This window comes from Camellia sinensis, chromosome 10 (assembly GCF_055761805.1).
Source record: "Camellia sinensis isolate YWXY chromosome 10, ASM5576180v1, whole genome shotgun sequence".
Taxonomy (NCBI): Eukaryota; Viridiplantae; Streptophyta; class Magnoliopsida; order Ericales; family Theaceae; genus Camellia; species Camellia sinensis.
In genome coordinates this window covers 25444579-25458021 of record NC_138970.1, presented here as the reverse complement: position 1 = coordinate 25458021, position 13443 = coordinate 25444579, and the positions used below count along the sequence as shown (strand labels likewise).

General features: G+C 31.5%; 1 protein-coding gene across 1 annotated transcript; it reads left to right on the top strand.

Annotated features, from left to right (window-relative positions):
* Positions 1-6577: 6577 nt before the first annotated feature.
* Positions 6578-12529, top strand: LOC114290183 (RNA-binding protein P). Its single transcript, XM_028234081.2, has 2 exons — positions 6578-8112; positions 12307-12529. The coding sequence occupies exon 1, from the start codon at positions 6739-6741 to the stop codon at positions 8110-8112; it is 1374 nt and encodes a 457-aa protein (XP_028089882.2). The 5' UTR covers positions 6578-6738; the 3' UTR covers positions 12307-12529.
* Positions 12530-13443: the final 914 nt, after the last annotated feature.

Genomic DNA, 13443 nt, shown 5'->3' with positions numbered 1-13443 from the left:
TGGTTTTGAAGAAAAGTTATAGGCTTAAGAGAGAGAGAGAGAGAGAGAGAGAGAGAAAAGAAAAAGAAAAAGAGAGGCGTTGATGTGTGCAGTGGGGTGGGGGCCACTGCACTTTTCAATTATTTTATATTTTATTTATTATTTATATATATATATATATATATTCTTAACACATTCATTGTACCACTACTCATTCTATAAAATTAACAAACTCTTAACACAACTTAACACACATTTTTTAACCGCACTTTTATTAATTTTTGTCATATAACACACTTTAACAAACAATTTTAGCCATCCCATTGTGGATGCTCTAAGGTCCCATAAATCTCAGGGCTGGCCCTGCTAACAACCACCTGTAAAACTAACAGTTATGTACAGTAATTTGATGAAAGGTTCCAACATTCTTAATTTGGTGAAAAATTTGAGATATCCTCAATTTTAATACTAATTTGATGTTAATGTTAGAGTACCAATTTTGTACGTTTTTTTATCAAATTTAAATTTAATGAAACAAAAGATGAAGCATTGAAAAACCTCTAATATAGCATTTTTTTTTATCATATTATCTTTTATAATCACATCACATAATTACTTTTCTACATATTTTTTTATAAAAAATCTAAAAAATATATTTATTTAATACTTCCCAAATAATCGCTCAATATCTCTAGCATTGTTGAATTTGAAAGGCTCTCCTCTATATCTATTGGAAGGTTGCGCCAAGTCACCATTAGACATTTTGGCCAATTTCACCAACAAAAATAAATTGCAATATAAAACGTTTACAAAAACAAATATATGTATATATATATATATATAGAGAGAGAGAGAGAGAAAATTGTATTTTCGAAGAAACATAATAATTTTTTTTTTTGATCGGAAGAAACATAATAATTTGAATACATTAATTTATATTTAGATTGTTTTGAGAAATTAGTTAAAAGTTAACATTTTAACTTTTTTTAAGTTTTTTTTTTTTTAAATGTATAAAAAATAAGAGAGGTAATGTAATCCAAAATAGGTTAAAAGTCAAAAAGTAACTTTTACTGTCTTTTCAAAAGAGGCCTTAATAAGATTAAAATGATCTAAACTAATAAATAATGTGAAAATATAAGAATAAATAATATAAAATATGTATTTTAATGTAAAAAATTATGACAATGTGTAAATGATAAATATTAATAAAAATAAGATTAAATGTCATATAAAATTGGATGATATCTCTTTGGTAATTTTTATTATTTATTTTAAAATTTCTCTCACCAAATTTTCACCTTCCTCTTTAGGTATCTTTCTCACACTTACACCACATATGTCATCACACTATAGTCTTTTCGACATCCAACACCATTGTCACCAATAATACATTCCAAACTTCTAACTTACCCTGCATTACGTTCCCATCATTTGAGCCTACGACATCCCAATCGATACATATCGAGATCAAGTCTCAATTTTTTTTTTTTTTGTTGGAGATCAAGACCCAACGTCAAATCCACTAAAAGCATAAATTGCTTTGTTGATGACTTAAAACCACCATTGGTAGACCTATTCACTTATCTCTCTACCTTCGAAGCTTTTGTCTCTATCCACGTGTGATTAATAAATAAATTCAAGGGTGCTATTTTTGCTTGGGAAACTTGGTTTGGTTTAAATGCTGCTCCCATTAAACTAACTTGTGGTTAACACTTTGATCCAGTCACTACTAGCCTTTACTTTTAGTGTTTACTCCACTATTGTCACCAATTGTAAACCATCCACAAAATGTCATTAAAACCTTTACGTATAGTACTATCGAACCTCTTACTACAATTGATTTATTTACTTTTATTGCAAGCTTACTATAATTGTCATTACCTTTTATCATCCTTTTTACTAATGCATAAAACAATCAAATATCATACGTCCCATCTACCATAAAATCATAGGCCGCTTGCTTTTCATTACCAAACTTTGGAGATTGCATATCACTTGCTCTATTGTTGCTGAAGGATCGCAAATTGCCTCATTTACCTAGTTTAGAATTAATTAATTTAATCTTTATTAGATTTTGCTGAGTTTGTTCGTGATTGATTAGGTATGACTGGAAATGAAATAGAAGAAATGATAGTGGCATTGGGAGAGAAAAACTAATGGTGTAAATAGCATTTGAAAAGAGATTGAGTAAGAGCATCTCCAACGATGCAACAAATTTTTTTTTTAATCAAATTTGAGTAAAAGTTTTCTTTGTTATCAAATGCTCAAATGGAGGATTTTGGAGCTTCATCAGGCCACCAGTCGACCGAGCAGACAACTGGGTGGATGTCCGGCCAGTTGACTGGCCAGCATAAAATATATATATATATATATATATATTTTCTCTTGAGATGGTTGACCGGGCGGTTGACCAGCCAGTGTATTTTTTCACAAATTTTTGCCTTGAGGTGGTCATCCAAGAGGACATCTGGCAACAATAATGAACAATGATTTGATGAAAGGCACATTGATCCTCAGTTTGATAACAGAAAAGTAAAATCCTCAATTTGATATTTATTTGATGCAACTGTTGAAGCAGTAAAAATACTTAATTTTCATCAAATTTAAATTTAATAAAATATTGGAGTAACCATTTGGAGGTGGATTAAGAATAACTAAAAATGAGAAGATGAGAGTAGCACAATGGTTATAGTAGTGTGAGTTTGACAAAATTATTCATAATGTAATGGGTAAAGAGACTATATTATTTATCAATTAAATTAGTAAACAAAATTGGATCAATGGCTAGGATTGATACCAACTAAAAATATATAGAATTTAAATTGATAGCATAAAAAATAGAATTTAAAAATAGAAGGTTTACTTTTTTAAAAAGACAAATTATGGAGATTACGGGCATCTCTAACAGCATATTAATTTTTTCACTTTTGATATCAAGTGCACTAATGGAGGGTTTTGTAATTTTATTAAACCACCAGTCGGTTGATCGGCCAGTGTAATTTTTTTTATAAATTTTTGTCTTGAGGTGATCATCTGGGAGACATCTAGGGATATTTGGTGGTAAAAATTCAACGATAATGAACAGTGATTTTATAAAAGATATTGATTTTCAATTTGATGGAAGAAAAGTGAAATTCTGAATTTGATAATGAATTTAATAAATTATTAGAGGAGTAAAAAGTAACTTATTTCACCAAATTTAAATTTAATAATAAATTTAGTTTGGGATGTGGGTTGATGTTTTAACTTTTTGACTATTTTATCAAGGGCTAAAAAATCTTATTTGGAATAGGTTTTTAACTTTTTTTTATTTTTATAAGAGAAAAAATAAAATAATTATAAATTAAATATAATATTTTATTTTATTTGACTAAAATAATAAATTTTGCCTTATAAAATTTTGAGCAAACTTCACTTTATCCCTGTGGTTTGGGCCGAGTGCGGTTTACCCCCATGACATTCAGAAATTACCACATAACCCCCTGTGGTTGATGGACTAAAACGCACAGTTAACTTTTTTGTCTAAGATAACATAATGTGAAAGTCACGCATCTCTATAGAGAGTGAGTCCGTTTTTATGACGAAAATACACTTTCTACATCTTCAAATTTACAAAAGATGCCATTTTATTTTCAACCTTCTTTTTCTTCATCTCTACTCTCTCTCTCTCTCTCCTCCCCTCAAACCACCACCCATATCCATTCTTTTTCACAGGATGATCAAACACATCTCTGATCAATTGAACAAACACTTTTTTAATCATGTGTACATATATATATTTTTCTTGATCATGTGCATGTACATATACATATACAAATCCAAACCCATTTGATTTTTTTTTTTAATTTTTTTATTGGAGAGAAATAAAATTCCTCCCATACATATACACACACATATATATACATATATTTGTATACATACACAAATCCAAACCCATGTTAATTTATTTTATTTTTTTGATTGAAGAGAACTGAAATTCCTCCTATGCATATATTGTCGATCTCCAACGAAGTGGAGAACTTCATCTATAACCTCAGCCACTTCAGAGCCATCTATTCTTAATTTATTCAAATCATGATTTATGCAAATCTATTTTTGGGTAAAAAATTAGGCTTTTGATTTGGGTTTGTTTTTTTTTTAATGATTTCTTTCAAATTAACATTATTTTGATTAGCCTTTTGATTTCTTTCATGTTTTCTGTGTTAATTCAGAGATGATTATTATTGACAAAAAAAAAAAATAGAAGATTAGAGTCACAAGTTGCTGATTATACAAAAGTCGTTGCAGAGCTTGAAGCTGTCAGAGCAAAAGTAAAGGTGTTAAAAAAGAAACTAAATCGGAATAGAACAAGAAACAAAGTTTGAAATAGAGAGATAGAGAGAGAGAGAGATATGAAGATGAGATTGTGTATGTATATATATATATATATATGTATATATACATATAAAGTTTGAAATAAATAGAGAGAAAATAAAAAGATAAAGATGTGGAGAGAGAATTGGGTTTTCTCTGAAATGAAGAGAGAGAATAACAAAATGAAGATGAGGGTATAATTATCAATTTACAATTTCTGTTAACAGAAATTAGTGTGCGTTTTAGTTCATCAATCACAAGAGATTATGTAGTGATATTAGAACGTCAAGAAATAATCCGTAAATAGCCAAAACTATACGGAATAAAGTGAAATTTGCCCTAAAATTATTGGGTAAATTACACTGACACCCCTCTAAGGTTTATGTTTATTACAGTTACCCCCTCACATTTTAGAAATTACATCTCTCCCCCTGAGGTTTAAAGTTTCATTACAGATTTCCCCCTTAGCAATTTAATTTTTTTAAATACCAATTTTGCCATCACTAGGTAAATTACATTGACACCCCTCCCATTTTAAAAATTATAATCCCTTCCCTAAGGTTTAAACTAGCATTACCAATTGCCCCCTCGGTTAGTATTAGTTGGAAAAAAAAAATTAATTGAAAAAAAATTAATTGAAAAAAAAAATTTGTTAGTAAAATTTTTAAATTGCTGTTTAAAAACTAACGTACACTCATTTTTTGAATTTACATTTTTTCCTCAAATTTACAAACTGAGACAATCATTTATAAACCAAAAAAATTATCAAACAAGTTTTTATGACAATTTTTTAAAATTTTGCAAATATAAATTGAAAACTAAAAACGAAATGGTTACCAAACAGATTTTAGATGGTAAAATTGTCATAAAATTAACAAATAATTAAATAAGTTATTAACATAAGAAATGACTTATTAAAAGATTCTTACGCTATGTATGGTCTGATTTTTAGAAAAAAAATTTAAAAATTTAAAATTAATTTTGTTAAAAAATAAAAAATAATTATCATTTTTATATAATTTTTATTTTTCGAGTAGTTAGAAATAATTTTTTACAAATTAAATTTAAACAGCCATACGTATGTATATAACCTGCCCAAAAGTTAAAATGATAATTATTTTTTACCCTTAAATGATAATTATTTTTTATTTCTTAACCAAATTAATTTTTAATTTTTAATTTTTTTTTCTAAAAATCAAACCATACATAGCCTAAGAATCTTTTAATAAATCATTTCTTACGTTGGTAACTTATTTAATTATTAGTTAATTTTACGACATTTTTATCATCTGAGACTTGTTTGGTAACCATTTCATTTTCAGTTTTCAATTTATATTTACAAAAATTTTAAAAACTGTCATAAAAACTTGTTTGATAATTTTTTTGGTTTATAAATTGTTGTCTCAGTTTGTAAATTTGAGAAAAAAACGTAAATTCAAAAAATGAGTTTATGTTGGTTTTTAAACAGAAATTTAAAAATTTACTAACAAATTTTTTTTTCAATTAATTTTTTTTCTAATTAATTTTTTTTCCAACTAATAGTAACCAAGGGGACAATTGGTAATGCTACTTTAAACCTTAGGGAGGGGATTGTAATTTTTAAAATGTGAGCGGTGTCAATGTAATTTACTTAGTGAGGGAAAACTTGGTATTTAAAAAAATTAAATTACTGAGGGGAATCTATAATGAAACTTTAAACCTCATAAAGGAAGATGTAATTTCTAAAAGGTGAAAAAATGAACTGTAATAAATATAAACCTCAAGGGGTGACAGTGTAATTTATCAAAAAATATTTTAGCCCATAAGTATTCCAAACCTAACGAACTAGAAATGATTACTTAAGTAATAAAAGAAAGGAAATGAAATGAAATGATTATGATTTCTCTCATTTTTATTTAGATAAGGAAGAAATAAAAAAAATGATTATGATTTCTCTCATTCTTGTTTAGTTAGATTTCATTAAGAGAAAAGAAAATAAAAGAAATTATTTTATATTATATTACCAAAATAACCTTTTTATATTTTCAATTATTTTATTTCTTTTATTTTTGTAGGGACAAAATTAGTATTATGAAAATAGTGGTTTCTTTTCTCTCCCAATCTATCCAATTTTGAAAAGATTGAAAATGAAACTTATAAGAAAAATGAATTTTTCTTCATTTCTTTTTATTTCTCTCCACTTAAATTATCCAAACAAATAAAAAAAATACATATTTCTTCATTTTTTTTTTTTTCTTTTCGCTTCAAATCATTCGATCCAAACGTAGCGTTAGAGTTGGTCTTAAAAAAAGAAAATTAAAAAAAAGGGTATAATTACGAGAACCTTGCTAGCGAGAAGTCACTCTTGTTGTAAAGCAGAACGAAACTGAAACCCTAGCTGTATGCGATAGAGAGATTTTGGTCTCAATGGCGAAAAAGAGAAAAGCACAAGCTCAAGTCGAAGAACAAGTAATTGCAAAGCCCGATTCATCATCCGAAGAAGAAGAAGAAGAAGAAGAAGAAGAAGTTGAAGAAGAAGTAGAAGAATCAGAAGAGGAATCGGAAGAAGAGTCCGAAGAAGAATCAGAAGAAAACGAAGAAGAAGAAGAAGAAGAAGAAGAAGATGATGATGAATTGAAGAAAGAAACTATGAGAAAGCTTCTCGAACCCTTCGGCAAAGAACAAATCCTTGATTTGCTCAAAGAAGCCGCTCTCAAGAACCCTAGTATCATCGCTCGAATCACTCAATCGGCGGAGTCCGATCCGGCTCATCGCAATGTCTTCATTCATGGCCTCGGATGGGACGCTACAACCGAACAAGTCCTCTCAATCTTCAAACCCTTCGGCGAAATCGAAGAATGCAAGGTCGTCACTGACAAAGTCACAGGAAGAGCAAAGGGTTATGGGTTCGTACTCTTCAAGACTCGAATCGCAGCACAGAAAGCCCTCAAGCAGCGCCAGAAGAAGATCGGGAATCGAATGGCCTCGTGCCAGCTCGCCTCTGCCGGAGTCCCCAACAATCAGGCCGGTCAAGAGCCAGCTGGTAGGAAAATCTATGTTGCGAATGTCGGGTCTCATGTGAATCCCGAAAAGCTTCGATCTTTCTTTGCGAAATTTGGGGAAATTGAGGAAGGTCCTTTGGGTCATGACCCTGTGACTGGGAAGCTAAAAGGGTTTGCAATTTTTATATACAAGAATGAAAAGGATTGTAAGAAGGCATTGGAAGAGCCTGTGAAGGTGTTTGAAGGGATTCAAATGCAGTGCCGGCGAGCTGCCGAAGGTCGGAATAATAAAAACCAGGCAGTTGTGTTGGGTGCGTCTGTTGGTGGTGGTGGTGTTGCTTCAATACAGCAGAGTGAGATAAACACCATGAATTATGGCTTGGGTATGAATCCGGGAATTCTTGGTCAAAATGTTAATACGGCTGCAGTTATGATGGGCCAAAATCCCGGGATTGGGTTGGCAAATCCGATGATGGCCTCGGCATTGAATCAGACTGGGTTGCCCCCGTCCATGGGGGCAAACCCATCATTGGGTTTCAGTGGGAATTATGGCATTAATAGCGTAAACCCGAGCTTGATGGGTGGTTATGGTTCCCAAGCTGCTTTGCAGGGTAGTTATGGTTCTCAAGCTGCTTTACAGGGTAATTACGGTTCCCAAGCTGCTATGCAGGGTCTCGGTGCTTACCAGAACGCTCAATTGGGACATTCTTCTGCAGGAGCAACAGCAGCGGCAGCAACAAGGCCACAATCTGGTTTTGGATCTGCGGCAACTACCTTTCCCTCCTATTTTGGCCGCTAGGTAAGAAAACTTCATGTGAACCTGATTTATTGTTGTCATATATTGTTTTGCTCTTTTTTATTTTTGGTGGGTAAGCCAAAAAAATTGTCTACATCATTGGTTATAGTTCATGACATGTCTATATCACTTTTCTACCTATGATTACTCTACATTTAAAACCATATCTTTTCTTTACATGGTTCCTGGTTTATATTTATGAAACCAAGGATGTTATAGCATTTTCATATTCTCATATTGAAGAAGTCTATGCTGGGGCCTGAATAATTAGCTGAGTCCTGCTTTTATTAGTTCAACCTATTAGTTCAATGGAATATAAAGTTTACTGCTTCTGAGATTGTTATCCTTTGATGCATGTAATGAGTTATGATACTATAGTGTTTTTACGTGAGAATGTAATGTAGTTCAACCATCCGATACTTTTGTAGCCCTGGTGCTGGAGTATGGTGTAGTTTCACTACCTCCACCACGGTGTTAGTTAGCATAATATATTTGTGAATTGTTTAACATATTCAAATTGCAGGTATATGAACTTAAAAAGACAATTCAATTTACCATTTTTGGGGCTTCAATGCCAGGGTCCCTTTTAGTTTGCTTTGTACTTCTTTGCCATCTGTTTTATTTTGTCTATTTGTCACCCAACTATCTCATAGGATTTATTAATAGTGGTCATTGAAGCATTCCATACTATGGAACCAGGATGTTTCTGCATTGGTTTCAATGTGGACATGAACCTTTTGAACTATGGGGTGGTGTTCAAATAACCGCCTACCCGATCAATACTATCCAGGCCGACTGACCCGTCTCTATCACAGATGGTTTTGTTGATTTCAATGGTCGGTTGTAGTTTAAATCATTCAAATTTTCTTGAGATTCAGTCAAGTATCAGTTTTAGTACAAATGAAATCGTTTCTGATCCAGCCGTATTTCGTATATATAGATATATCCACGTGTTGCCATTTGATGGGTTAGTAATAGTACCCTTACCTTCCCAGAACATTGACTATTATCAATCCAACTTATCTTCCCAAGACATTGATTGACCCTAATTGATCCAGCTCATTATTTCGGACTCTATATTCAACACATCACCCTCTCTTTCTCTACCTCACTGTCTCTCTCTCACTCCAATTCAATTCACTCTCTCTATATTCAATTCGCTCTCTTATCTCTCTCTCCAATTCAACGCATCACCGTCTCTCTCTCTCTCTCTCCCCCCAATTCTGCAAATTACTCTCTCCCTCTCTCGCCAATTCAATACATCACTCTCTTTTGTGTATTCAATTTTTCGTTAATTCTTCCATCATCTCTATCAGAAACCCTAACAAATCAAGACCTTTAAACTCCAAAATTCCAAAATTCCTCTCAACTGTCTTCGTCTCTCAAGCTCTCACGCATAGAGATCTTAGTTTTGATTTACATCTTTGAAGATGTTATAAGCGGAGGAAAATAAAAGCATTATGCTTTTGGAAGATCTGGTAGATCTAGATGCGAGCCATTGTATTACAAGTTTTAATCACTCGTATTTTTGTTTTTTCTCTACTCTTTTTTCTTCTTTTTTTTGATCGGCATTTTCTCTACTCTTTTCATAGATCTATGTATGTAAATATATATACATATATGTATGTATATGCTAAGGTTTAAAATGGAAGGGAAAGGAAAATGTTTCAATCGAGAATTATCTTTTTCTGTTTTTGTTAAGTTGCTCAGGGGAAGAAATTTTGTTTCTAGGAATACTGTGTTTTGGGCATAAAACTGTATTTAAAAGTGGTCTTGACAATAGAGTTAAACAAATTGTCTTAATTTCTTTTGAGAGTATAAAAAACTCATGATGTTTTTCCCTACCATATTTTGACCTATTGAATTGATTTTTGTTTTGCTTTTGTTTGCGCAACTCAAAGTTGCTTTATGAGGTGTGGAATTGATTTTTAGAACATGGGTCAGAAATCTTATGATCTTATAATTATAGAAAGATGGGGAGGCATGGAGAGAGGGGGCTCTTATTTCCAACAAAGACAAATGCATAAATAGTTGCAAGAAAAGTCCATGACAAAACAGTAGGCATCTAATTTATGCAGAAAATAGCAATTGCATACATGATACGAAAGAAGTGATACTACAATACAAGATATGTAGCATGATTCAACAATGTTGTTTCTAGCTCCTAAACAAAATAGCCTTAGTAGCATGGGCACTAAACACTAGTTAGCCTCCGTTTGGGAAGTGGGTTGTTTTTTTGGCTATTTTAGCCTAGGCTATTTTAGCCTGGTTTGGGAAGGATTTTTTTGATTTTTTTGGCTTTTTTTTGTGAGAGAGGATTGTAATGATTATGGGTTGGATTTGATGTTTTGTTTTTTGTGGCTAAAATAGCCTATTTTGTTTTTTGTGGCTATTTTAGCCAAAAAAGCTTGGCTTTTTTCTTCCCAAACGGAGCCTTAATGAACACTCTCTTCGGACCAAAAGGCTTCTTGATGATTGTGTATATTTGGCTTTAGTTCCACATTCTATTATTTTCTGTAGGCATTTAATAGAGGTAGCATTAAGTTTACGATTCAGGATAGCAGAACATATTAACTATTTATCGGCTTGACAAGTGTGGATTTTATGGAGTTTCAATGGTAGCAGGCACAGAACAATTTAAAGATCACAAGGGGCCATGGTGGCGCCCTAAAATTTTCAAAATTATTCTGTTGGTCCCTGAGAAGCACGGACACGTGACACGACACGGATACGATACGGACACGCTGACACGTTAATTTTCAAAAAATACAGGACACGATACGTGGGGGACACGCATGAAATATATAATTTTATATATTTATTATATATTATATATATAAATATATTATTCAAATATAATATAAAATGCAATATGACATTAATTTCTATAAATTTATATGGGTTTTGTTTTATTATTATATCTTAAATTGTTGTTGTATTCAAACTTATAATTAGTTTCACATGTGTCTAATCAATAGACACGTGTATTTAAGTGATTGACACATGTGTCCTCCAAGTGTTTAAAGAGTGTTTGGATTTTTAAAAAAAATTTAAAAATAGGACACGTGTTGAAGAGTGTCAGACACGTGTCCAAAGAGTGTCGGTGTCCGACACGAACACGATACGGATATGTCACCTTCTTAGAGGTGTCCGTGCTTCTTAGGTTGGTCCAATATTTCATGATTACTATTTCACGATCGCAACTATTTTCAATTTCACATAGAATGTAATAACTTAAGTTTTATTAATTTGACTTTATACATGGTGTAAATGTCTGCTGTTTTCTCTTATAAAAATTATAAGTAGATTTTTTTATTTATCTAAATTATATCAACCACTAAATTGCCTTAAAATAATGGTCCAGTTAATTACACACTAAGATCATAATTATATAGCTTAAAAATTGAATGAAAAAATAAAAAATGTATTAAAAAATGACTGCTATAGAATTAGATTTTCCTTATTAAATATATATTTTTTTCTTAACGCTTACCTAAGAAATTATTTTTGAGTAATAATGTACCTAATGGTAACTTAATTTATTGATACACTCGCATTGGCCTTCCTAAACAAGAAGTTATGGTTCCACTACTGGTGGGAATGATGGTGTTACAGTTAGGATTTTAAAATATATTCATGGGGAACCATTGCTTTCGGAAGTTCTATTCAATTCTTGTGCCACAGCTAGGACTTGTTGGAGTTGGGTTTTGCAGCTCCACAAGGGTACTGGATTGGATTTACTAGACTGTTTTTGTTTTGTGATTAATTTTCATTCAATCTAGTTGTGTTCTTTGTTCTATTTTGTTATTTGTCCTTGCCTTGTTTGTCATTTTTTTGGGGCATAAATTTATTCCCAGTATCATATATCTTATTATGGGTTCGTTTGGGAAGTGGGTTGGTTTTTTGATTGTTTTGGCTATTTTAGCTTGGGGCTAAAAAGCCTTATTTGGACAGAGCTTTTGGTTTTTTTGCCCTTTGTGAGAGGAAGAATGTAATGATTATGGGTTGAATGTGATGTTTTGTCTTATTAGGTTAAAAAAGTTATTTTGTGTTTTTGGGCTAAAATAGTAAAAAATAAAAAATAAAAAAAATCCAAACTTGGCTTCCCAAACGAAGCCATATGAATGGATATATTACCGAGTTCTATGGAGTTTCAAGATTATCTTGTTTGCCTTTTGTTTTTGTTTGTGCTGACAGGTTCCGAGACACAGAGCCAGTTGATAGTTCTGCAGACTGAAGGTGGTTGTTAAATTTCCGCACAGAGATAGTTAGAAAGCAGGAAATGCAACTTTGCTGCATTTTGTACTAGACAATATCGGAAGTACAAATTTTCTGAAGAAACAGACTTGTTATTTTTTTAATTATCGTTGTTTTAATATTTAAATTTTGTGATACCAGACTTATTTTGGTAGGAAGATTAGTCCTGGGCTTGTTTGGTAACATTTATTTTTACAAATTATTGTCTATTTTCATTTTTAAAAACTAGATTTTGTTATTGTGTGCCTTGCACATGTTAAGAAGTTTGAAAGTATTGTACATTTTGCATGAAAGTAATTGTAATAATTATGGTACAATATTTACAAACTTTTTCTTTAGCATGTGCTTCAAGGGTAAACATTAACAAGACCCTTAAAATATCATAAACATTTCACCAAATTTACTAAATTCTTCTTGTATATCACACACAAAAATAAATAAATAAATAAATTTTTATGCCGCAACTTTTCACTGATTGACCTCCTTTGGTCATCACCTCCGGTGGTTGGCAGAGACCTTTGGTTGGAGGAAACCATCATCTTATGGCAAAAATTATCTCCATCCACATTTAAAATATGTATACAGTTAGCTGTAGATGTTATTAAGCATGACCCCTTATTATAGCTATGTAGTTTTTTCATAATCATTGGATGGTATATAATATAGATATTTCATTACAACTACCGCAATCCAAAGAAACTATTCAAACGTTCTGTAACATATTGTTTTCCTCCAACAATGCTCATAAAATAACTGTTGAATGATTATAATGATAGAGAACTCCCAAATAGTTTCAAATTCACCCAATCTTCTTCTTTCATCAAAATTTCTAAGAGCGTAAACGCATCACATTTATGCTCATTATTAATATATACATATTTATTTTAATAATTGAGCATCCGATTCAACTTGAATGCACCTCAATATATATATATATATATTTATAAATACATGTGAGTTGGGCATATGAAAGTTGATGTTAATTACTAGTAAATGGGCTATGTGAGGAATGGGGGTAGCACATCTAGGGAAGGCTCATCCCCTCTTCCTTGAAGGAGAAGGCTGTTATTTATTAAT